The sequence below is a fragment of the Hypanus sabinus genome, chromosome 21 (genome assembly GCF_030144855.1).
Source record: "Hypanus sabinus isolate sHypSab1 chromosome 21, sHypSab1.hap1, whole genome shotgun sequence".
NCBI classification, from domain to species: domain Eukaryota; kingdom Metazoa; phylum Chordata; class Chondrichthyes; order Myliobatiformes; family Dasyatidae; genus Hypanus; species Hypanus sabinus.
Genome location: NC_082726.1, coordinates 57,502,922 through 57,530,056, shown reverse-complemented (window position 1 = coordinate 57,530,056; position 27,135 = coordinate 57,502,922). Strand labels below are relative to the sequence as shown.

The 27,135-nt window shown below is 42.1% G+C and overlaps 1 protein-coding gene across 1 annotated transcript in view; it reads right to left on the bottom strand.

Moving 5' to 3' along the window:
- Positions 1-27,135, bottom strand: part of stra6 (signaling receptor and transporter of retinol STRA6) — a 66,176-nt gene that overhangs the window by 19,764 nt on the left and 19,277 nt on the right. Inside the window, exons 2-12 of the mRNA XM_059946625.1 lie at positions 25,954-26,278; positions 25,793-25,856; positions 20,664-20,749; positions 15,919-16,058; positions 11,911-12,077; positions 9,826-9,936; positions 8,273-8,340; positions 8,082-8,158; positions 7,049-7,110; positions 4,315-4,477; positions 3,953-4,028 (exon numbers count right to left, since the gene is read on the bottom strand). Coding sequence (XP_059802608.1) covers positions 3,953-4,028; positions 4,315-4,477; positions 7,049-7,110; positions 8,082-8,158; positions 8,273-8,340; positions 9,826-9,936; positions 11,911-12,077; positions 15,919-16,058; positions 20,664-20,749; positions 25,793-25,856; positions 25,954-26,057 — 1,118 coding nt within the window. The 5' untranslated portion in view covers positions 26,058-26,278. The remainder of the gene's footprint in view (positions 1-3,952; positions 4,029-4,314; positions 4,478-7,048; positions 7,111-8,081; positions 8,159-8,272; positions 8,341-9,825; positions 9,937-11,910; positions 12,078-15,918; positions 16,059-20,663; positions 20,750-25,792; positions 25,857-25,953; positions 26,279-27,135) is intronic.

The window sequence follows — 27,135 nt, the reverse complement described above, 5'->3', positions numbered from 1 at the left end:
CTAGCAATCCTACGAGCAGTTCTCTCAGATAGTTTTCTTGGTCTTCCAGACCTCAACTTGACCTCCACTGTTCCTGTTAACTGCCATTTCTCAATTACTACGAACTGAGGAAACAGCTACCTGAAAACACTATCTTTTTATAGCCTTCTCCTGCTTTGTGGGCATCATTTATTTTAATTTTCAGAGTGCTAGGCAGCTGCTTAGAGGAGCCCATGGCTGCTGATTGTTGGGACAAGGTTTGAGGAGTCAGGGTATTTATAAAGCTTTGAAATTTGCATCACCTGGCCTTACCTAATGACGACTGTGAACAAGCCATAGCCTTAACAAGCCAAATAAGGTCTGAGACCTTGGTAAAAGTTATCTGAAAGCTCAAATCTCTTGGGGCACCCAAACTTTTGCACGGTGCTCCTTTCCTTTCTGTTGAGTCATCAGAATTTCTGCATATGACAAGACTCAGTGTTGTATCTAAAGTCCAAGGTACACAGGAAGGGAGGCAATACAGTCCCCTGTGGCCCCCAGTTCTGCTTATAGCCATATTTGACACACAGCTCTGAAGCCACACAAACTGTGGTCTGCAAGTCAGGTAGTCCATTATCCAGGGTACAATAGAGATGCCCAACTGCAATGAGCAGAGCTTTTACCCAGCAATGAGGACTGTATGGTACTGCAGGCACTTGAGAAATCAAAAGATGTGATCCTCACAGTGCTGCAATCATCTTCCAACTTAAAAACAGCCAATTGCAATTCTTTTATTTTCAAATAAAATAAAAAGAAAAAAGAAAAGAAAGAAAACCCTACAAAATCAAGAAGAATGTGAGAAAAAAGAACCCATTAGGTGTTCAACCCCGGAGCCATGCGTCATACAAAAAGCTTCTAAAGATAAACATCAAACCGCTAGTAAAAAAAAATTATACAAAAATTGACTTTGTCGTTTCTGTTACAAGGTCAGTGGTTTAATTTTTTTTAAACTAGGGGGGCAGGGTAGAGAACCTTTAAAAATTTTTTTTTGGACGGACAGAGCAATCCTTGGCTTCGTTTTTCTATTATAGGGCGCTTGCTTTTTTCTGAGCTGTGGGGGCAGGTAGGTGGGGTTAGAGCTAGAGTCCGGAGCATGCATGTTTTTTTTAAAACGTGGTTGTATTCTTCATCGCCTCCATTTTTGATCAGCCCGTTTTGGTATGTGCTCGGCGCATGTGTAAAGTAGAATAAAATTATAGTATGTTATTTAAACAGATTAATGTAATAAGTTGGAATGTACATGGTTGGAATCATCCTATCAAATGAAAAAAGACTTTTAAAATCATTAATCGATTCCAGCCTGATATAATTTTTGCCCAAGAGATGCATATCAGGGTGGGAGATCAAGACAGATTTTTTGGATAGTGGAATGGTTTGCAATTTCAGTCTATCTCTCAAATTAAAACTAAAGGGCTGTCCATTTTTATTAAATCCAATATTTTGTTCCTTCAGGAGGATATTAAGTCAGATTTTAATGGCAGATTTTTAATTGTTAGAGGAGTAATTTGTAACAGAAAAGTTGTTTTGGTCAATTTGTATGGTCCTAATTTTGATGATCCTTTTTTAAAAAATATATTTGCTCCATTGCCTGATTTAGCTGAATATATGTTGATAATGGGCAGGGATTTTAACTGTTCTTTAAATACCTTGATTGACAAGAGCTCAACCAATCAGCGACTTCCAAATCGCTCTGTGTCACTTATTAATTCCTTTTTGACTGATTTTGGATTGATTGAACTATGGAGATATTTACACCCTGATGACAGAGAATATTATTTTTTTCATGTTTACAGAAAATATTCGAGGATCGATTATATTATAGTCGACCCTCGCTTCTTGCCTAGTGTTAAGAATTCTGAATATAGTGCCATTGCTATATCTGATCATGCACCTTTGAGTTTGTCTTTCGCATTCGATGATGTCATCCTTGCCCGCCCACCTTGGCGCCTATCTCAAACATTATTGCAAAATTCAGGCTTTGTTAGCTTTATTGAAACCCAGATAAAAGAATTTTTTCTTTTTAATGATATAGGGGGTACATCAAAATGAATCATATGGGATACATTTAAAGCATTTTTACATGGTCAGATCATTTCTTATTCAGCTAAGCTTAAAAAACAGACTAAAGTAGAATTAGATAAGATTTCAAAACAAATTAAAGACTTAGATAATATTTATGTGATTTCCCCTAATATTGACTTATTTAAACAAAGTGTGGAACTTCAATCACAATATAATTTATTATTAACTCATCCTATTAAAGGCTACTTGCTTAAGCTAAAAAGTCAATTTTATATGTTTGGAGATAAAAATAACAAATTGCTTGCATCTCAATTAAAAACGGCCAGAGCCAAAAGGCAAATTTTGAAAATCTATAGGAAAGATGGCTCCCTGGCTTGGGAATATGAAGAAATTATTAAGATTTTTCAAGATTTTTATACTGAACTTTATAAATCTCAATTTCCAGTGGATTCTTCTAAAATTAATGCTTTTTTTTAAAACAAAAGATTGCTTTTCCTCAAATTTCTGTTGATCAAAAAACTCTTGATGCCCAAATTACAGAAACCGAAATTCATAAAGCTATTTTTTTTCCAATGCAATCCGGTAATAGCCCCTGGACTTGATGGCTACCCCATAGAATTCTATAAAAAATTTGGAAAATTGCTCTCTCCATATATGTTGGAAATGTTTAAGGACCCTTTTGTGAAAGGTGATTTACCCTCTTCTTTTTATGAGACTTCTATTTCTTTAATTCTTAAAAAGGATAAAGATCCTACTGATTGTGCCTCATACAGACCTATTTCATTATTGAATGTTGATGCTAAGATCCTGTCAAAGATAATGGCCAATCGGATGGAAAATATTTTGGGTAACCAGGATTTATCAAGGGTCGTTATTCCTTTTCAAATGTTCGGAGTCTATTTAACATTATATATTTGTCTTCTTTTAAAACTCCACAATGCGTTGTCTCATTGGATGCTGAAAAAGCGTTTGATCGAGTTGAATGGAAATATTTATTTAATGTTTTAGAGAAATTTGGTTTTGGTGTTAATTCTAATAATTGGATTAGAATGATAAATAAAACTCCTATTGCTACTGTTACTACTAATAACTATAGATCCCCTTTTTCTCAGCTTTCATGGGGGACAAGACAAGGTTGCCCATTAAGTACTTTGTTATTTAACTTAATATTAGAACCCCTTGCTATTGCTCTTCGTGAAGCTAAAGATGTTCATGGGATTCTTGTGAATGAGACCATTCATAAGATTTCTCTTTATGCTGACGAGTTACTGGTTTATATATCTAATCCTGAGGAATTTATCCCTGCCTTCTTAAAATTATTTAATGAATTTGGAGATTTTTCAGGATATAAAGTTAATTTTAATAAAAGTGAACTGTTTCCTTTAAATGAATCAGTTTCTATATATGATAATACTCCTTTCAAAGTTATGGATTCTTTTAGATATCTAGGCATTATAATCACTAAAAAATATAAGGATCATTATAAAGCTAATTTTGTTCCCTTGGTAGGTTCTATGAAGTATTTATTTAGTAGATGGAACCCACTTATGTTTTCACTTGTTGGCCGCATCCATATAGTCAAAATGATGATTTTGCCAATTGCAATTCAACAGGCAATATGATAAATATTAGCTCAGCTAAAGAGCCTATTATGCTTTGTAACACCATGCTACCCACAGACATGTCAAGAGAAGGAAGTTTACAGTATATTGTGGTGAAAATTGTCTTCTTCACAACTAGGCACAGAAATTCATGATGGTGAAAATTCATTTTTTCAATTACTTCAAAAGGTTTATTATATTAAAAATTTTTAATTTTCTGCTTCAAATAAATTTCTAAACATTTTCAAAAAACATTAGCAAACCCACTGATCACAAGGAAATGACAAATACCTAAGTATTTTTGGCGTTACCTGTGCAAAACCATTGACTTCATTAACATGAGGAGGATGAAACAACAGGAAACAGTGATGGCAGACACATAGCAGACTGTAAGAAAAAGAAATGAGTTTATTCACCAAATTTACTTGACATCATTCTGAAAGGAAATTCAGTCAACACGTTATATTTCAGCAGATACATTTCTTTGAATGTTAGCTGCCATCAACTTTAGAGTTTGGTTGTTTTTCCCCACAGTACAGTATATCCAAGAGATTTCCATCAACTATAAAGCTTGCTATTAGATTTAACTCCCATGTGGGACTACTAAGAGAGCATTAATGACCATTTCTCTTATTTTAAAAAAAGAGAATTTAAGTAGAAATCCAGTTGATACCTTCAAAGATCCAAAAGAAATATTTGACAATTTTGAGAGTTTCACTCCTCTTATCGGAAAGTTTGATTCCAAATCCCTCAAGCACGTAGGATATCTCTTCACGGACTCCAGCTCGCATCTTCTGTAGGCTTGGGACAACAGTGACTACAAGCAGAAGGGCAACCTACCAGAGGAGAAAAGAACAGAGTTACATAAAGAGAAATATGACACAATGCCAATGCCCAATAAAAGTATAAATCGGGGGCACGCGATAGTGTAGTAGTTGGCACAATGCTATTATAGTAGCAGTGATCAGAGTTTAATTTCTGCTGCTGTCTGTAAGAAGTTTGTACTTTCTCTCTGGGACCTCCAGATTCCTCCCACATTCCAAAGACGTACAGGTTAGATGTAGTAAGCTGTGGGCATACCACTTTGGCGCTGGAAGTATGGGGGCAAAACTTTCAAGATGCCCTCTGCATATCCTCAGACTGTCGGTTATTGTCATAACAATGCCTTTCACCTGCATGTTTTGATGCACGTGTGACATAAAGCTAATCTTTAAAAAGCTTGACTACTGAATGCATCCAGGAAAGAGGCTGTTGACAGTTGATATACAAGATTCAAATCCGTCCACAACCTTTAACATGGTGACTGACCCAATCAACATCACAGGCAAAAGAGAATGGAAATAAAAAGCAGGTTGCACTTGGGAAGAGAGAGAAGGTCAAAGATCAATCCTCAAAAACTAGGAAATGAAAAAGCATTTTGAGCAAAAATGCTGAAGGAACTCAGAAGGTCACATAGTATCTACAGTGGAGAATAAACAGTCCACATGTCATGCTGACAGACTTTATCAGGACCTTTAAGACTGTGTGTGCATGCGTGCGTGTTGTTTTTTCAAGTTTTCCAGCATCTGCAGAATCCGGAGGTCAGTACCCCCACCACCCCACCCAAAATAAAGGCTATTCAACCCAAGGAGCCATCAATGTATGGCAGACATTGCCTGACCCAAGTGCGAGGCCAGCAGTTTGTTTTCACTATATTTTCCAATAACTTGTTAGAGTAGCTAGTATTTATCACTGAGAATTTAAAAACAACTTTCAGGACCCCAGTCAATGAAACACATAGTAAGAGAGAGAAGCAGAAGTAAGTCATTCTGCCTATCTAGTCTGCACGTTTGTTCAATCATGGCCGATTTACTTTCCCTCTCAACCCTATTATCCTGCTTCTCCTTGCAAACTTTGATGCCCTTACTAATCAAGAACCTATCAATCTCCATTTTAAATATACCCAATGATTTGGCCTCCACAGCCATCGGTGGCAAAGAATTCCCCATATTCGTCACCCTCTGGTTAAAGATGTTCCTCCTCATCTGTTCTAAAGGGATGTACTACTATTCTGAGGCTGTGCTCTCTGGTCCTTGTGCTGAGTTCCTTTCAAGTTAATTGAGACAACCCTGTTAGAGTGCCTGGCTACTGAGGAGCCGGATGAAGTCTTGCTGTCTCCATTGCAGTCTTATGGATGCAAATTATTAGCAAGGCAAAACATTTGTACACACCAACAAATGCAATAGAGTCTGAGATCCAGCATCTTGCCAACCAAGATGCCCAACTAAGCTGGTCCCCTGTTCCTCTAAACCAGGGGTTCCCAACCTTTTTTAGGTCATGAATCCCTACCATTAACAGAGGGCTCCGTGTACCCCAGGTGGGGAACCTCTGCTCTAAACCTTTTCTACCCATGTACCTGTCCAAGAGACTTTTAAATTCAAGATTGTTTAAGATCATTTCCAGTACACAAGTGTAAAAGGAAATGAAATAATTGTTAATCTGGATCCAATGCAGCCAGAAAAAACAAGATAAAGAATTCAATAATAAAAACAAGATAAATACAAATACATACACAAGCAGCTTATATGGATTGACTGCACGTCCATATAGTGGCACTAGGTACCGAAGACCGAGGTACACAAGGGGGCAGACGGGAAATGATAAAGCAGTGAGTCGGGGATGTTGGGGGTGTGTGATGGGGTTATTATCCCTGTCTTAATCAGTTCCTTTGTCAATTTATTCCATATACAGACCACTCCGAAATTACCCTTCATGCCCCTTTTAAATCCTTTAAATTTCCCCCCCTACCCTTAACTCAATGCCCTTTAATACTTGATTCCCTCTCCCCGAGGGTGGGGGGGGGGGTGAGTGGAAGCCTGCGCATGTTTATAATAAAAATAGATAACCTGCTCAAGTGATGTTATTGAAGGGCAAATACCACAAGACTGAGGTCTCACGTTAAGGTATGTGTGCACACAAAGCAGACTGCCTACACAGACATTACGTTGGTGGGACTGGCTCTACTAATGACCTTGGTAAAAATAATGAGAGCAGAATATCTGAAATATTCCATGGGATGAATGAAGATTCACAGGTGGTGCAGATTCAAGATGGCATCACCCAGGACACTCTCTCTTCTCAATGCCACCAGAGTATAGGAACCTGAAGACACACATTCAACATTTTAGGAACAGCTTCTTCTCCATTGTTGTCTGATTTCTGAATTGCCAATGAACCCATGTACACTCCCTCACTACTTTTATTTATTAGTTTTGTTATGCTTTAAATTTGAAAAACTATAAATTACAATAAGACATACATTAAAAATTACATATGGCAATGTACTGCTGCAGAACAACAAATTTCACGACATATCAGTGATATTTAACTGGACTCTACGAAACCCATGCCGGAATCAAGATAATTACCTGGTAGACAGTAACCAGAGCCACCATCATCGCCACAATTAGCTTTGGTGGAATTCGGAATCCTGCATTAAAGAAGAAGTATTTGGTTTATATTGTCACGTATACAGTAAAGGGCTTTTGTTTGCATTCCATACCTTATAGTTAAGCAAGAGGAGAACAGTGAAGGAATGCAGAGTATGGAGCTAGAACAACAGGTAAAATCCTGTGCAGGTAGACAAGGTGCAAGGGCCATGACCAAGTAGACGGGGATCAAGAGTTGAAAAAGAGAAAATGCACCCATCAAGATTATTTATAGTAATTTTCAGAGTGTCAAGAAAAAAAATTCAGCATTGTTCACCTAATGACCTCCCAGCTCTCACTAAAGATATTGCATTCAAAACATTCAAGTGAGAGGGGCCCTGGAGCCTCCATTTGCAATACCAGTAGCTCCTTGTTTAATCATAGAAAACAGGCAAAAACACTGAACGAGACAATACCACTGCTGCTGCTGCTAAACAAAAAGGTATTTCACTATTATATATAGAAGGAAATGCAACCTAAGCTTTCAAAGGGGGGGGGGGGAGGGGGTGGAAGTAACTCAGAAGACCAAGCTTCCAAACATCTACACCAAAGTTACTCCAGGTTAGAAGTCAGAACCTCTGATTGACTAGGTTTAAAACCCCCACAAATGCCATTTGACTCCAAATCCTGCCAACTGGATGAAGACAAATACCCCAATGAGATCCACTCTTTCAAAATGAGAGCTGGGATCCGGGGCCATTTATGAAGCGCTCAAAACAATGAAGTTGGTTGGGTGTTAGTTTAGGGAAGGAAGTACTGCTATCTAAATGCACAATTGTAGGAGATTTACAAAGGGGACTGGAAATATGCATGGCATGGTAAGCAGGTCAGAGCTGGAACACATCCAATGGGCCAAATGGCTTTTTCAGTTGTACTTAAGAAGAAAAATAGAGACAACCTCATTGAAATGCATCCAATTATTGGTGCCCTCATGCGAGTAGATTGCTGAGAGTTCAAAAGAAACCAACTTTACCTTTCATTGGTATGTAGATGTAAGATCGCATTAAAGTCCCTATTTTGGATGAGAGTCTTTGCTTGTTTGTGCAGGCACTAATGAGGTAGGTGGGAGGCAAAAAAAAACAGACGTTAAGCTCTTGAAAAAACTTGAGTCACATGAGAAGAGTTAAAAATCAGTTCCAGTGGTGGCACAAAGAATCCCCAAACCTGCTCTTGGATGTTCTTTTCCTCAGCAAGTGTTTCAGGTAATCTGTGTAGTATTCACCAGCTTGACACTGAAGGAGGGCAGGAGGGAAGAAGAAAAAAAAAGTTTGGTGACCGATAGATACCAAGATCCAACAGCACAACCCTGGGATTTACAGCCCAATTAGTATTGGACAGTTAATACAGCTAACTGCACAGTAGAATCACAGATTACTACAAGCACAGCAACAGGCCCTTTGGCCCATTTAGTCCATGTTGATCCAATCTTCTTCCGAGTCCCACCCACATTCACTCGGACCACATCCCCCTCACCTATGTACTTATCCAAACTTGCCCCAGATGTTAAAATTGAATCAGCATCGGCCACTTTAGTTGACAGCTTGTTCTGCACTCACACCACCCACTGAATGAAGTTCCCCCTCAGGTTCCCTTTCACCCTAAACCCATGACCTCTAGTTCTAGTCTCACCCAAGCTGAAGGGAAAAGTCTACATGCATTGACCCTACCTACACCCCTCCCTGTGGTATAACTCTACCAATATTGAAGCTTGGTGGCTGCAGGCCCATGTCAGTGTCTGCTGGAGGCTTGCCCTGGGGTTAAAAGACTGTGTTATGTGGGTGGGAGGTAGGGAGGAATGGGGCTTGTTTTGGCTGTTTGTTGCTTGGTATGATCTCCATTGTTCTTCTGTGCACGTGGGCATGCTATGTTGGTTCCAGAACATGTGGTGACACTTGCAGGCTGCCCCCAGCACACCCTAGGGTTTATTGGTTGTTAACATAAACAATGCATTTCACTCTACGTTTGGACAACCAAACTTGAAATTCTGAAATCTCCACTCATTCTCCTGCACTCCAGGAATAAAGCCCCAACCTATTTAACCCACCACTGTAACTCGGGTCCTCAAGTCAAGGCGACGTCCTTGTTGAAAAGAGAAAGTTTACAAGACCTGGTTGAGCATGCAAGAAACTAAACTATTGACTGCTCAACAGGAAGATTGATCTAATGCAGGGGTTCCCAGCTTGGGGTCCATGGACCCCTCTTTTAAATAGTAGGGGTCCATGGCATAAAGAAGGTTGCTAACTCCTGATCTAATGGTCTGTCAAGACTCAGGAGAGCACGCTGACTGGCTGAGACTAAGATGGACTTGCAATTGCTGGTGACCAATATTACCTGCCAGCATGCCAGTCTGATAGTTTCTTGACTGCATCACAAACAATGTATGACCAGTGCCAATTTACCCTTCTTGCCAACCTGGTCAATGAGGAATAAGGAATTCATCTCACCTTTCACCGCAGCATTTAGACATGATTACAACTTCTCCCTCTGCCACCATTTCCAAGAGCAAGGCCCAAACTTCCTCCAAGTTCAAAACAAATATTTTTCTTCTTCTCATGGACTTAGAAACCTTTCTATTCATTTGTTTGATAGCGATAGCCCCCCCCCCCCCCCCCATCCCCATAGCTGGTTGCTTCTTTTTAAATAATTTTCCAAATTGGCCACTTGATGGCAAGTCCCTAACTAATCCCCAGACAGCCCTCTGAAATGCAGGCACTCACCCAGTGCGAAGTCTTGCCATTCCTCACAAGCAAGACAGGGTAAATGATGCTTAAAAACACGAGGCATAGGAGCTGGGGGAGGCTTCGCAGCAAGGAATAGTATTTATAGATCTGGATTGCAAAGACAAACAGGTAAAAAGATTCAGCACCTAAATCAGTTGCAAAGTGCACAAGCTTCTGACTTTGTTTCACAGAACTCATCATTTCTAATCATTGACCTCATTACTTTTCAAGATAGTACATCCCAAATCCCCAGGACATACCGACATGTGCTTTACAATTGATGAACCCCCGATATCCAGAAATGATCAATCAGATCACCGGATTGGAAAAAGCTGCAGAAGGTTGTAAACTCAGCCAGCTCCATCAGGGGAACTAGCCTCTCCACACTGAAGACGTCTTCAAAAGGCGATGTCTCAAAAAGGCAGCATCATTAAGGACCCCCAGCACCCAGGACATGCACCCATCTCATTACTATCATCAGGGAGAAGGGTATAGGATCGTGAAGAGAGACATTCACTGTTTTAGGAACAGCTTCTTCCTCTCCATCAGATTTCTGAATGGTTTGCGAACCACAAACACTACCTCACTATCTTTGCGATATATACATTTCAATTTATAGTATTAAATGTTTACTTTATGCCTTGCACTGTACTGTTGCCACTAAACAAATTTCAAGGTATACGCCAGTGACATTAACCAGATTTTGAATCAAATAAAGAGAACAGAGGAGGGCTTCCCTGATCATCGTGATCATACCCTGGGACTTCGGTCATGAAGAAAGACAGGGTCAAACTAAGTCTGCCGTCTTTGGAGACAACTACAGTACAACTCTATCAGCAATTCAACTCAATCCTGTTTCTCCATGTGGATGCAAAGCACAGAACAGTACAGCATGGGGCCAGGCCTTTCGGCCCGCAAAATTTGTGCTGAATTAAGTATGACATCCAATCCCATCTGCCTAGTCATGGTCCTTAGCCACCACGCTCTGCATGTGCTGCTGCCTACCCAAAAGCTACCTGTCTGTGCTTCCACCACCAGTCCTGGCAGCACATCTGAGGCATCCACCATGCCTGGGAAAAACAACCTGGCCCACACATCTCCTTTCAACTTTCCCCTACTCAAGTTAAATGCATCCCCCTCTTTTGTTAGACATTGTAACCCCACAGGAAAAAGGTGCCCGCTGTCTGCTCCATCCAAGTCTCACGTTGATTTCAAAGCTCCCATGGCACTTTTCAAAGAACCTAGAACGGTATCAGGTCTTTTGACCTATGATGTTGTGATGACCTTTTAACCTACTCCAAGATCAATCTAACTCTTTCTTCCATTTTTCTATCATCCATGTACCTATCTAAGGGTCTCTTAAAATGCCTCTAATGCATCTGCCTCTACCACTACCTCTGGCAGGAAGTTCCACACACCCACCAGTCTCTGGGTGAAAACACATCCGACATCACTCTTATACTTTCCTCCAATTACCTTAAAATTATGATCCCTTGTATTAGCCATTTCTGCCCAAGGAAAAGTCTCTGGCTGTCCACCCTATCAATGCTCCTTATCATCTTGTACCCCTCTTTATCTAGCCATCTCTCATCTTCCTTCGCAGTGAAGTTTTCCTGAAAGGTCTAACCATTTATTGAAAGGTTATTGTCACACATCATTTGTGGGACCTTGCTGTGTACAAAGAGGCAGGGGTGTTTACTACATCACAGTGTCACTCTTAACAGTGATTTATCAGTTGTAGAAAACAGCAGAAAGGATATACAGGCAGCTACAGAGATGCTGAAGGTTGGGCCAGAATAGGGCCCTTGTTACATCACGCAAACGACCATCTGAACAAGAATTCAGGCGGCATTTTATGAAAACCAAGTCAAGCAGGAGGAGATGTATTCTCCTTGCTGGTTCTCAGCACCGAAGCCAAATAGATTACTACTTCAAATAACAAAGAGAAAAGGGCTATTGTCCTGGTTTTAATACAAATCACTTTCAAGCTGCAACAACAGTCATACTGTTCATGCAATCCTTAGGGTTGAAGCAAAATCCCCAACTTAAACTTAAGAAGGTTGCATAAGCATAAATAATTACCTGTGCTGATAAAGGGCATTCCAATTTCTGCCAGATGAGAACGCCACAGTGTAGCCAGGACAGGAAGCTTCCAAGAAGGTAACCTGCTTTGTTTTTTACTGTGGCACAAGCAAGGAGGGGGTAGTACAGAGCAGGGTAGTAAAGCAATGCAGCAATCTTCAAGTATTCTAAAGGGGAAATAAAAGAGTACAACAGTAGTTACAGCAGTGTACCCAACAGGAATAATATTTTCAAGCACCAGCAGATGCTGGAAATCCAGAGCAACACAAAAAAATTACTGGAGGAACTCAGCAGGTCAGGCAGCATCTTTGGAAAAAGAGTAAACAGTTGACATTTTTGGCTGAGATTCTTCTTCAGGAATATCCCTACAAAATAATCCTATAAAAGGTAGTAGATTCAGCCTGCTACATCTCTGGTAAAGCCCTCCCAACTATCAAGGACTTCTACATGAAATGCTGCCATAGAAAAGCAGCATCCATCAAACATTGTTATGACCCAGGCCTGGCTCTTTTCTCACTGCTGCCATCAGGTAGGCGGTACAAAGGCCTCAGGACTCACATCACCGGGTTCAAGAACAGTTACTACCCCTCGGCCAACGGGCTTTTGAACAAAAAGGAATAACTACACATTCTGCTTCTGGTGTTTCCACAACCGATGGTCTCACTTTAAGGACTCTTTATCTTGTAATTTATTTTACAGCTCAGGGTGTTCTGGAGTTCAGTGTTCAATTCTGGTGGCAGCTGTCAGGAGTTTGCATGTACATTCTCCCCGTAACCGTGTGGATTTCCATCAGCTGCTCCAGTTTGCTCCCACAGTCCAAAGATGTAGCAGTTAATAGGTCATTGTAAGTTATCCTGTGAAAGGGCTAGGGTTAAATAGAAGAGTAGCTGGGCAGTAAGGCTTACTGGGCTGGAAGGGCCTGTTGCAAGTTTTATCTCTAAAAGAAACATCTCCTACAGGTTTCTATAGATGGAAGGTGGAGAGTGTTGTGACTGGCTGCATCATAGCCTAGTATGGAACCTCCAATGCCAGAGGCAGCTGAGGGTCATAGACACAGCCAGCTCCATCATGGATACACCCTCCCCAGTATCAACGATATCTTCAAAAGATGGTGCCTCAGGAAGCCTGCATCCATTACCACGGACCCTCCTCATCCAGGACACATCCTATCCTTGTTACCATCAGGAGCCTGAAGACTCACAACAATTCCGGAAGCTTCTTCCCCTCGATCATCAGATTTCTGAATGGTCCATGAACACCACCTATTTATTCCCTTTTTATTGCACTATTCTTTGTAATTTATAATCATTTTATATCTTTGCACTGTACTGCCTCTACAAAAATTGCACATCATACAAGACAATGACACTAGATCTGTCTCTGATGTCTTTAATTATTCCCACAAGTTCTGGGTGTTAGTGGGCCAAGGCTAGATTGACAATCTCAAAACTCCATTAAGCAGAGCCACCTGAGCTGCTGCAATCTGTGAGTGCTTTCAGGGACAATGCAGTGGTCTTACTTTGACACTGACATGTAAGGTTACATAATCATTCCAGTGTCGAAGCACCAACCACACTGCTGGGGTCTTAGAATCTCAAATGTACCAGGAGGACAGAACCAAAGTGGTTTTTTTTTTAAAAAAAGAGCAAAACCAGTTTTGCAAGCAGCATGTGCTGAACCAGCAATGGTGGTGGGGTGGAGACACCAATCTACAAAAGGAAGTGCAAGGTGCCCCTTCCCTCTGCCAGCTTGCAGGGTCACCCTTGGGAAAGGTGTAGCAACTGCTTACACATCCCACCCTCACCCCGATAAGGGTCACGTGAAGCCACGGGAGCAGGTGGTGGATGGTCATACGAGCAGCCAGGGCATATCACATGTCCTGGTTATGCGACCACTGACACAAGGCAACCTCTGAAGAGTATGATAACTGCTGGGGTCACACATCTTGTAAAGGCACTGCCCAGAAGCAAAGGCAAACAACTTCTATAGAAAAAATTGCCAAGAACCATCATGGTCATGGAAAGACCATGATCATCCACATTGTATGACATGATATATAATGAAGATGATGTATTTGGAAATAAATGTATAATCAACTTCTTTTCCTCAAAAATAAAATTGACTTATAACTTCCTGGCTGTAGTTGATTTCGCATTCTTATCTCTGGAGATAAGCCATTGAAACTCTATAGACTTATGGATTAAAGCTTGGCCTTTATGCCATTTATCATATGATAAATTCTATTTCATAATGTCAGAGTCAAGTCTAGTTTAATCTACAAACTGAATTAACACACGAAGCACCAAAGGAACTCAGTGGGTCAGGAAGCATCAGCAGGAAAATGAACAGTCAACATGTCAGACCTAGACAGAGTGGATATTTGCTATTGTGGGAACCAGAGAGCACAGCCTCAGAATAGAAGATGTCCCTTTAGAACAGAAATGTGGAGGAAGGGTGGTGAATCTGTGGAATTCACTGCCACAGAGGGCTGTAGAGGTCAAGTCATTGGGTATACTTAAAGCCGATGTTGATCAGTTCTTGATTAATAGGGGTGTCATAGGTCACAGGAGAAGGCATGAGAATGTAGCTGAGAGGGAAAACAAACCAGCCAAGATCAAACGGCAGAGCACTCGATGGACCGAATGGGCGAATTCTCCTGCCATGTCTAACAGACCTGAAATGCCCATTTCCCTCCACAGGGTCTGCAGTGTACTCCCCTCGCTGAGTTGTAACATCAACTAGACAAAATCCATTCAACTATGACACGAGAGTTAACATGTAAAGTCGGCCCTCCTTACTCGCGGGTTCCGCAAGCGTGGATTCAACCAACCACGGATCGGGAAAACCCATAAGTTCTCGGGGCAGGGCCTTTCATGTGCTCCATTATTCTCACTTTATCTTTTAAAATTGTTCCGATTGTTGACCGACTGTAGCATAACACTTTTCCAATGACCGATGGCGTTTCACCTCTTTCCGATTGCTTTATTATTTCCACTTCATTTTCAATAGTGATCGTTTTCTGTCAACAGAACAGAAACACTGCGGATTCAGCAGCAGCCACGAGCAGTGGGTCTGGAGCTCCCCCGGGTCCTAAGGTCCACCTGCACTGAGATAGGTTAAATAAGGGACTTGAGCATCTGCGTTTTTTGGTATCTGCAGGGGGTCCTGGAACCAATCCCCTTGTGGACAAGGAGGGCCGACTGTAGTGTCCTAGCTCCTTGGTTTTATTGTAGACTCAACTGCATGGCATAGTAAAAAAGGAATGAAAAAAGCAATGCTTCTGTTGTGGAAACAACAGGATGGCTTTAGATAGAAACTTCTTTAGCGCCTAACATAAACCTCTGGCCTCCTGTCAGCCAATGTGCTTTCCTACTTAATATTTCCCGACTGCACAGGAAGTGACCTAATACAGGTCTGAAACTGCTCATTTTCAAAATAAAATCAGAATCTGTCTAGTCACATAGAAAAACATAAATCAATTGCCTGGAAGGCAGAACATGCAGTCTAGTGCAAATATTTTGAAATGATCATGGTCAAGACTATTGCCCATCTGGTACTTTGTTTTCAACGATGAACGTTACCTTGCAAGCACTAGATCTCTGCATCAGGGTGCAGTTAAACACATTGCTGGCTTGCAAAGCTATGTAGTTTTTTGCTCCATTCACCAGTCACTTCACAAGTTGAAATACATGAAATTAACAGCTGGATCACCAAAAAAGATCACAGCAATCTGAGAGATTACTTAATAACATTGCAAATGCTGGTAAACCAGAAATTTAAAAAAAACAGGATGGTGGGAATACTTAGCAACATCCGTGGAATGAGAAAAAGATTAACATTATGTCATCAATTTTTGATTTATTTCAGACGTTGCTCATTTCATCTGTCAGTCCCCTAAGCATGATCTCAAAATTACAAAGGTAACCTTCAGTGCATGGTTTCCTGATTCCTTGCTGGAAGGAGGTTCTGCACTTTGGGGGAGGGTAGAGACAAATTTTGCTCACTTACCTTTGGTGTCCTTGGAGGAGTCCAGGCCAATGGGTAGAGGATTGCTATCAATGACGACAACACACAGGGAGGAGAAGAGCACTCCAAACACAGCAGCAGCAATGCCTCGGTGGCAATCACTCTCAAGGAAACCAGCTGGACTGAAAACGCAGCATATGGCCCAAATTAGAATAAACTAGGAATAATATTGACTAATGAATTCCTTCTGAATATGCGGTACTCCGATCAAATGATATGTGCACTTGGACCGTTTTTGAAGTACAGTTGTGTGATTGGCAAGGAAATTTGTTGAAGAAATAAATGGAAATCCATTTCAGAGATTCAAATAGATATTTAAGAATTAATTTTGCATTTACAGGTATCAAGTCACTATTGGAAAAGTCCCAAACAAGGACTGTACAAAGCAGGAACTCAATAAAAATCACTGACATATGTCATGAAATTTGTTGCCGCACACACACACAAAATGCTGGAGGAACTCAGCAGGTCAGGCAGCATCTATGGAAATGAATAAACAGTCAATGTTTTGAGTCAAGACCCTTCTTCAGGACTGGAAAGGGGGAAGATAAAAAGGTGGGCGGAGGGGAAGGAGGATAGCTAGAAGGTGAAGGGTGAAGCCAGGTGAGAGGGAAAGGATAAAGAACCAAGGAGGAAAGAATCAAATAGGAGAGAGGGAAGAAGGAAGGTGACAGGCAGGTGAGGAGAAGAGGCAAGGGGCTAGAGTGGAGGGGAATAGAAGAGGGAAGGCGAGTGTTTTTTTTTTAAAAACCAGAAGGAGAAATTGATGTTTATACCATCATGTTGGAGATTACCTAAATGGGATAGGAGGTGTTGTTCCTCCACCCTGAGAGGGGCCCCATCATAGCAAAAAGAGGACATGGGCAAACATGTTTGAATGGGAATAGGGAGAGAAATTAACATGGTTGGTCAGTGGGAAATTCTGTTTTTGACAGATGGAGCAGAGGTACTCAATATCATGGAGGAGACTGTATCGGGTACAATAGACAGACCTAACAGATTCGCAGGCAGTGTTATCTCATCGTTTGGAGCCCTGAAAGGAGGTGAGGGAGGAGGTGAAAGGGCAGGTGTAGCATTTCTGTCACATGTGGGGATAAGTGCTGGAGGGAGATTATTGGGGAGGGATGAATGGAGGGAACTATCCTTGCAGAAGCAGAGTGGGGAGGGGGCAGAAAGGCAAAGATGTGTTTGATGGGAGGATCTGCAGAGGATATGTTGGATGTGGAGGCTCATGGGGCAGTGGATGAGGACAAGAGGAAATCTATCCCTGCTAAGGTGGTGGAAAGATGGTTTGACCGTGGATGTCTGGGAAATGGAGGAGTGCCTGTGAGAGCAGCATCAACGTTGGAGGAAGGGAAACCCTGTTCTTCAAATGAGGACAATGGCATCTCAAATGTCCTGGAAGGAAATCCCCGTTCCGAGAACAGGTTTGGCAGAGACAAAGAAACTGAGAAAAGGGAATAGCACTTTTACAGTTGACAGGATGGGAAGAGGTATAGCCAAGCAAGCCAAGAGAAATAGTTAGGTTTATAACAGATATCAGTGGACAGCTTGTCTCCAGAGATGAAGACACCGAGAGATAGCAAGTAAGGGGAGGGAAGTATCAGAAATGGACCAAGTGAATTTAAGAGCAAAGTTGGAGGTAAATATGATGAAACTGATAAGCACAGGGTGGGTGCATGAAGCAGCACCAATTAATCAATGTAGCATAGGTAGAGTTAGGGAGCATTACCAGGGAAGAGTGGAACATGGACTGCTCTACAAAGCCACCAAAAAGGCAGGCATAATTAGGGCTCACGTGGATGCCCATGGCTACGCCTAGTATAGAGAAAATGGGGGAAGCCAAAGGGAAAATTGTGAGGAACAGTTGTTTCTGCCTGCTCCTTTCTCACTGACCTCCTGTCTATATACCTCAACTCCATTCTATCCCCCGTGGTTCAGGCCCTTCCCATCTACTGCAGAACTTCCCAAGCGATCTCAACAATTTTCAATTCCTTGGCCCTGACTGCCTTATTTTCACATAGATGTTCAGTCCCTATTCCCCATTGAGCAGGCCTCAAAGATCTCTGCTTCTTTCTCAACAAAAGATCCAAGTAGTTCCCTGGCACCAGCACCCTCTGTTCTAGCAGAACTGGTCCTCACCCTCAGCAATTTCTCCTCTTACATGTCACAAATAAGTCTAAACTTGTTAAAAATCTCACTCTCAGTACTTTGTGCTCCTGGCTTGGCACTGGCTAGCATATAAATCCAAATTGCCAAGGAGCCTTTGGAATGCCAAACTCTGATGAAGCACTTCACAACAAAATGAAGCTTAGACAGACCAAATACTACTTGTGGTTACAGAACTGCAGATTTGAGGGGAACAAAAGTAGGAAATAAAAGCCTTGTGTAGCTTATTGAATAGTGAGAGCTCGGAATGAGGTTCAGTTGCAAGGATCATTATGGAATTTAGTCACACGTGCTCAAGTTGGTTCCTTAAGGCTTTAATATTTGGGGAGGGGTGAGGAAAAGAAAGAGGTGGGGATAGGCTCTCACTATCTATTAAATATTCCTAAATCCTGTGTGTGTCAAATAGCACCTGACAACCTTGCCCAGGTCCTGACTTTCACATGTGGCTTAGCTACTAAGCCTGGTGGAACTTTCTACTGACATGAGAAGGGGAAAAGGCCAGTTACTGGCACCTTAAAGCCAGTCGTTTCAGGCAGTTGAGGCTTATCAGCTGTGATTGGCAGCTCATCTAGAAGGAAAACTGATCTCAAACCTCCTCTGCCTTGCAGCTATGCCCACTCACAGGGAAGGTTCGGGAGTAAACCCTGATGGAAAATCTGGAGCTGGAGCCCCCAAGGCAGCCCTACTTCAAGTTCAATACTGACTGGCAACTCCTGTGATGCAGCTGGTGCCAAACTGTATTTGTCTCTGCTGTTCTTTTGGAATCTTCAGCTGCGTGGAGAGGGGGAGCCGACTGCGTGGGCAACAGCGTGCTCTCCACACTGTACTACCCTGGCTTGTGCACCAGCTTGCGTAGACAGCTAGGATACAACAACCGTGGCTGACCCTCATCAATGGAGGGCCTAATACTTAAATTGCAATCAAGCTAGTTAGTTGTTAAACAACAACAAAAACAGCAAAACTCCTACTTCAATGAATTTAAGACTTCTGAGGGAGGGCAGGAGAGATTTTCCAAAGGACAATGGCAGGAGAAAAAGTGATTGGAACTGAACCCTGGTCACACAAGTGAGGAATATGACTTTGCATAATGAGGAAAAAAGTTGAGCTATACTTTGGGAGATAATACACTCCACACCACACACTCCACACCACACACCATCCCTCATCAAAGGGTCAGCTGCAGTAAGAATGAGCAGTTTCAAGTTCCTGGGTATCAACATCCCTGAAGATTTATTCTTAGCCCAACATATTGAAGCAATTAGTGAAGACACACCAGTGGCTATATTTCATTTGGAACCTGAGGAAATTTGGCATGTCATCCAAGACTCTAGAAAATGGTGTACAGATGTACCATGGAGAGCATTCCAACTGTTTGCATCATCACTTGGCATGGAGAGGCCACTATATGGGCTTGGAAAAACCTGCCGAGGGTCATAAGCTCAGCCAGCTCCATCATGGGCACTAGCCTCCCCACTTTCAAGGACATCTTCAAAAGGTGACGCCTCAGAAAAAGTGAGGCAGCCTTCATTAAGGAACCCACCAGTCCACCACCCAGGACATGCCCTCTCTGCATTACTAACATCAGGAAGGAGACACAGGAGGAAGCACACACAATAAATGTTAAACAAGAGAAAGTCTGCAGATGCAGGAAGTCCTCAGCAACACACACAAAACACTGAAGAAACTCAGGTCAGGCAGCATTTCTGGAAATTAATAAACAGTCGAACTTTCAGACAGAGATCCTTCTTCAGGTCTGGAAAGGGAGAGAGAAGATGCCAGAATAAAAAGGAGGGGGAGGGGAAAAAGGATAGCTGGAAGATGATAGATGAAGCCAAGGGGAAAGGATAGATAATGGACTAGCAAGGAAGAAGTGATATGGAGGAGAAAGGGATGAAGGAAGGGACACTGGGGGAGTTAATAGGCAGGCGAGAAGAGGCAAGGGTCCAGAATAAAAAAAAGGTGGGGGAGGATATTTTCACCAGAAGGAGAAATCGATATCCATGCCATCAGATTGGAGACTACCCAGATGGAATACAACGTGCTGATTCTCCATCCTGAGGGTGGCCTCATCTTGGCACAAGAGGTGGCCATGGACCAAAATGTTGGAATGGGTCAATATTTTAGGAACAGTCAATGTTTTGGAACAGTTACTTTCCTCCATAATTTTTCTGAATGGCCAACAAACTCATGAATACTGCCTCAGGTCTTTACACAATTTAATTTTTTATATATTTCTTATTGTAATTTACAGTATATTTGGTATTGCATTGTACTGCTGCAAAAGCAACACATTTCATGTCAGTGATAATAAACGCGATTCTGATTCTAGTTTAAAGTCAGGAGTTAAAAGTTTAAGAGTGAATTCAGGCAGTGCTTTTGATCAGGCATCAAAAGGAACTTTCTTGCATAAACATTACTGAGGTGATGAGTTCTTAGCACTCCCAGGGCACTGGGCAGGCAGTGAACCTACACTAAATGTCAAGGCTCTGACCTCAGGAATTTGATTGCTTAGTTCAACCAGGGTTCAAATGGCAACCTTCGAGGAAGAGACACTTAACTGTAACAGGCCCGGAACTCCACCGCAGCAATCCCTGCACAGCTGTCTCCGCTTCACAAAGACGGACAGGAACACCAGTACCAGAACCTGAAAGAGAGAATTTGTGCAGAGGTCTCACTGTGTCCTTACTTACGAAGCCAACTGTAAACTGAAGACCTTTTGCAATCCTGACAACCAAATATCTGAAACACCAAGACTGGGAGAAGGCCACTTGGCCCTCTAATCAGCCAGGGGCTCACTGGTCACACACAGTCTTCCAACAATTGGAAGGTATGGGTTCAAGTCCCACTTAAGACATTGAACTAAAATCCAAAAGGCTGATAGCTAAATGCAGCACCAGAGACACCACCTTTCAGACAGTAAGCCTTTCTCACTTGCCCAATGGCATTACCTGTAGGGCAGCAAGATTAGAGTATTATAAAATCAGCTTTATTTGTCACATGTACATTGAAACGTAGTGAAATGTATCAGTTGCGTCAATGACTACAGTCTGGGGATTTGCCGGGGCAACCCGCAAGTCTCTTCATGCTTCCGGCCCCAACATAGTATGTCAACAACTTACTAACCCTTACCCCCTCCTTTTCAAATGGGGGGGGGACCTGGAGCACTGGGAGAAAATCCACACAGTCACAGGGAGAACACAGAAACTCCTTACAGACAACGTCAGGAATGGAAGCCCAAGCGATTTTAAAGCTGGTGCTGTAGAGTGTTGCACCAGCCACTACGCTACCCTGCAGCCCATTCCTCCCGTTGCCCTGGGAGGCGTCTACAACCAGAGCACACAGGGCTTAAAATGTGAAGAGGGAATTATAAATACTTCAGAGGGGGAAGCTATAAGCATTTGGAAGACACTACCTGAAGGGGTGGTGGAGGCAGAGTGTATTTAGACAAGCATTTGAGATTGTCAAGGCGTGGAAGGTTTTGATAAATGAGATAAACGTGGGTAGGTACAGGGGGTGCTGGGACAGTGTGGGGCAAAGTGACCATCAAGGGCAGCATGGTAGCACAAGGCTTCACAGCACCAACTGCAAGATCAGGGCTCGATTCCCACCACTGTCAGTAAAGAGCTTGCACGTTCTCCTTCATGAACACGTGGGTTTCTGGTTGGTGCTCCGGATTTCTCCTGCATTCCAAAGATGTACGTTTAGGATTAGTAGGTGGTGGGTATGCCATGTTGCTGTCAGAAGCGCAGCGAAACTCCAGCACAGTCCTCGCCAGCTTAATCTGACACAAACGGGGCATTTCACTGGATGTTTCAATGTTCACGTGACAGATAGAGCTAAAGCATCTTATCTTCTATACAACCTCATAACATTTGTACCTCAAATAAGTCAAGAGGTCAGAATATCAGTCATTGTCGACATTACCAGCATATCTATGGGAGATCGCTGCCATGTTACAGTCAGACTCATGGAGCACCTCAGCACAGCAACAGGACCTTCAACCCATCTAGCTCATGCTAAACTATTATTCTGTCTAGTCCCATCAACCTGTACCTAGACCACAGCTCTCCATACCCCCTATGTATTCCATCTAAGTACTTACCCAAATTTCTCTGAAATGTTGAAGGCACCCCAGAACTGTCACTTCCACTGGCAGCTCATTCCACACTCTCACCAACCATCGTAACCATTATGTTTGTGACAGAACAAGACCACACCTTTAAAATCATTCATTGGATGCAAAACGTTTTGGGGAATACTTTAGAAATCGACACGTTAAAGTACTACAGAAATAAAAACTTGCCCGGAAATCCTAACTAAGATGCACTTTAGAATGGAAATGAGGAGGAATTTCTTTAGCCAGAGAGCGATGAATCTGGAATTCATTGCGACAGATGGCTGCAGAGGCCAAGTCACTTGGTATGTTTAAAGCAGAGATTGATAGTGTTATGAACACAAGTTTCAAAACATGTGACGGTACGTGATGTACTGGGAACCTGTGTGTTATGTACTCCAGTATCAATTCTCGGGATGGTATGTGATGTACTGGGAATCTGTGACTTTGTTTCTGTGAGTGTCATGCGATGACCTACCCTAACAGTATAAAAGGAGCAGCGCAGATTGCTCCAGAGAGTTGAGATAGTTTTGATCATGGAATGACACCAGTGAGTGGGGGTCGCTGGTTTAAACTTTCAGTAGCCCAAAAGGGGCGAGTTGAGATTGATCCGGAGTATTGATAAATGGCTCTCACGGTTGCCGCAGCTGGAGGCAGTTGCAGAGGGGTGAGAAAAGGGTTGAAACAGAAGAAATCTAGTGACAAAGAGATCACTATTTGGACTCTCTCCAAGTAGCCCGTAAGGGTGAGTTTGTTTCCATTCGAATACGAAAGTGTGGTTGTCACATAGTTAATCCACAGGAGTGGGTTCTCTGTGAATACCACAAGTGTGTTAACCATTGACTGGGTGTGGTAGTTCACTGAAGAAGGCACCCTGTGGCAAATCACTGTTGGAGTTAATTCGTATGTCGTGGCAACCACTTTGGTAAACCACTGCAAAGTCTTGGGTGTGGTGACCAGTCCTGGAAAAGGGACGTCTCCTGTCAGTTATGTGGTGAAATTCTCACTTTCCGGGTTCTGTGTGTCTGCTGAATCGCCTTCGGAAAGGTATATTTCTGGCATATCTCTGTGAGAATTGCTTCTTCGCTGTATTTTGAATCTCCGTCTTCAAGATCGTCTCTTCGCTACACTTCGAATCTAAAAGACTCTCCTATCAATTCCCCCGTGAATCCCTGAAACTTTCTGAACTGACATTCTGAGCCTGTGCTCCAGTAAGACTCTGTTAAGAATTGTTTCCAATTCTAACCATTTGGGAGCTATAGACATATAGTGCTGTTAACTTCATTGCTTGTTTAATTTTCTGTTCCTGCTTGAGTGTTAATAAACTCTGTAGTTTTCCAATAATATCCTGACTCCATTCCACATCTATTATTGCTGGTTCCATGTAACAATAGGGAAGGGCATTGAAGGTTATAGGAAGAAGGCAGATTGAGGTTGAGAAGGATAATAAATCAGCCATGATAGAATGGAGCAGGATCGACGGGCTGAATGGGCTGGTTCTGTTTCAATGTCTATGACCCACGTTCTTCAATTACTTCAACTGGCTAAATCCCTGGATTTAGAAAGACGAAACAGACAAGCTGGCATCAATTGCTATTTGCAGGAAATGGAGGGGCGCATGGTTGGGATTGCTTCCAACTTCTTACGATATCCAGTATCTGCAGTTTATTTTTTTAAAATTTTCGTTTACTGTAACTTTCTGACTCATTACATCCTCCAGTCATTCACATTCTCATGGCGATGTGACCCATGTCCCCTTCAGTAAAGGTCACAAGGAAAGGCTGGTCAAGTGCCAGGAGAACATCTTTTATTTAAAATTATGTTGAAATCGTTTGGAACTTCACCTAGTTCTAGCATTTGAGCTCCATTTGCAAGTCTCACACTCTGAGCACTACAGCATGGACCCAGTGCCTCATCCATGCTGAACTGCTACTCTGCCTCGTCCCACTGACCCGCATCTAGACCATTGTCCTCCATACCCCTCCCATCCACCTACCCATCAAATGTTGCGATCGAACCTGCATCCACCAATTCTGCTGGCAACTGGTTCCACACTTACACTACCCTGAGTGAAGATCCCTCTTAAATATATCACCTTTAACCCTTAACCTATGACCTTTCACTCTAGTCTTACCCAAAGGAGAAAGCCCATTTGCGCTTACTCTATCTATACCGTTCAATTTTGTATTTTCAATTTAGTAGATCCTCTTGATTTACTTTTAGTTTGCCAGTTACTCAAGCAAATAAGTATTTTGTACATGAACATCAACTTCTCCACCTCTATTACCAAACTCTGCTTTTGAGTTTGCTGATGAGGTTGATATGTTAACCAAAGTCATTCAATTGTCTGTGTAGAATCCTTAAGAAAATCGGTTATTAACAGTTTTGAATTTCAATCACAGGATTGCAGGGCTGGGCACAAAATCTTTGAGAAAAATATCACCACTTGCTATTAATAGTTAGCCACATCTGGAGTAGAAACAAGCATACCGCTAGTGGAACTATATATTACATCTATTGCTTTGAAGTAGCCCTGACTACAAGGACCCACATATAGCAATGTGACAAGAACACAAAATCCTGCAGATGCCGGAAATTCTGTGACAGAGACACACACACACAAAATTCAGCAAGTCGAGCAGAAAAAAAAATTGCTTATTCTTCTCTGTACTTGCCACCTGCTTTGCTGTGTTGCGCAGAGGGGAGAGATTTAACAGGGGCATTGGGGGTGGCTTCTTCACACAAAAGCCGGTGTGTATTTGGAGCAACACTCACAAAATGCTGGAGGAACCCAGCAGATCAGGCAGTGTCTGAGGGGAATAAACAGTCGATATTTCAACCTTTCTTTCCTCCAGCATTTTGTGTGTGATAAATTCAAGCATCAGATGCAAGATAAACACGAGCCTGGATAAAATATTCCTCCAAAGTAGTGTCACATGGTTGTTGAAAGGAATCCAAGGGACAGATAAGATCTGTCTTAAGTGCTTCTTTTGACAAAGCAGCACCTCCATAACTTACCTCCCCATGCCTGGTTACAGGAATTTCTTTAGCCAGAAAGTGGTAAATCTGTGGTGTTCATTGCCACACAAGGCAGTGCAGACCAAATCATCGGGTATATTTAAAGTGGAGGTTAATACAGTTCTTGATTAGTAAGGGTGTCAAAGATTACAGTGAGAAGGTAAGAGATTGGGGTTGAGGGGGAAAATAAATCAACTATGATAGAATGGCGAAGCAGACTTGATGGGCTGAATAGCCTAATTCTGCTCCAATGTCTTTATGGTCTTAATGATCTGGCTATGGCTTTTAAACAGGAGAAAATGCCCTGCAACACATTAGGGGAGCTTTATAATGAAGTGTACAAAACTTGTGAGAGATAATCATACCTAGTTGACCCACTATAGATTTTACCCCATTCTTTGGTTCAGGATTATTGAGTGACAATACATCTCAGCCTTCACTTTTACCAGGAGGGAAACTTTACAGGGGATAGTCAAGACCAATCAGGCTAGAAAACAAGCACTTAAGAATACAATAAACTTCAGAAATACATTACAAGTGGGGTAGAAAACTTACAGAGACTCCCGCCGCACAAATATGAAATAAATCAACCTGGATAACGGGATTGCACGGTGTTAACCTACAGAACAAAACAAAAGAAAACACAAAAGAACTGAAAACAAATCCATTCATGAAAATAAACTCGTTTAACAACAGAACCCAAAAGTGAAGCTTACTCCTCAGGAGGGGAAGTAGGATCCAAACGGTCATCGATGTACCAATCAGAATAATCCATATAGTCTTTTTCTTCAGTGGAGAAAGATTCCTTCATGGAGTCCATTGTGAGTTTGTGGCTTGGCCGGTAACAGTACACAATGTCGCTCTGATCCTTGCTCTGTTGTAGCTTAAAACTGGTACCTTGTTGCTCCGAGCCCCTTGTGCAGTAATCCAGGTCAGCAGCACCAGTGTTCCACGCTGCAGAAGCTTGCTTTGATGAATGGATTTCTCTGCACCACCTACTCGTGTTTAATACCTCTGGGACAAGCTTCAAGCTGGTTTACACTGGTGGGGGGGGGGAGGGAGGGTAGGAGAAAGAAAACAAATGGCTAGTCACAGTTTGAGTTGGAAAACCCACGGAAACAGAAAATATTTCTTTCACAAGCACTTCGGCTGCATGAAAGAAAACCAAATATTCATATTTCACTTTGCTCTCTTTAAAAAAATTCTTAAAAGTACATTAACAAAACACCATTGTAAAGCCAACACAACTTGGCTGGTAATACAGCAAAGCTGTCTGTGGATTCTAAAGCAATGGATTGAAAAGACTTTGCAATAAAAACCCACACTGCAAACCAACAATTATAGGCCAAATCCAAGTCCAGTAATTTTAGGTTAGGCCAAAATTAAAATGCTATATTAGGAGAGGGAAAATAAACCTACTAAAAAGTAGTGGTAGTAGTTCTCAAATAATAGAGTCCAATTGTTCTCTTGGGGTCTGGCTTGATGCCCCTGCTAACCGGCTCCATGTTAACTGACTGAGCAAGTGGTGAGCTGGAGAGAGTCAGCCAAGCAGATGACCAGTGTTCTTCTCTTTCCACATACCAGGAGGTTTTAGGGTGTTTGTGCAAACACAAAGTGCACTTACAAACATTTCAGAGGATACACGTCTGATAAATGCACTCCAAAACCTCCTGGTGTGTGAAAAAAGGTGGAGACTGGCATGGGCAATTCCCAAACACGAGGCAAAGAGTTGCATATGGCCATTTGGCCCTTCAGCTCCGCTCTACTATTTAACAACATTCAGGCTAATGCAATTAAAGCTCCTCACCAGCTCCTCAAGTAATCTTTGCCTTAAATAAGCAAAGATTCATCAAATCACAGAATGGTGGTGAAGGAGGACTGATTGATAAGCTAAAAGA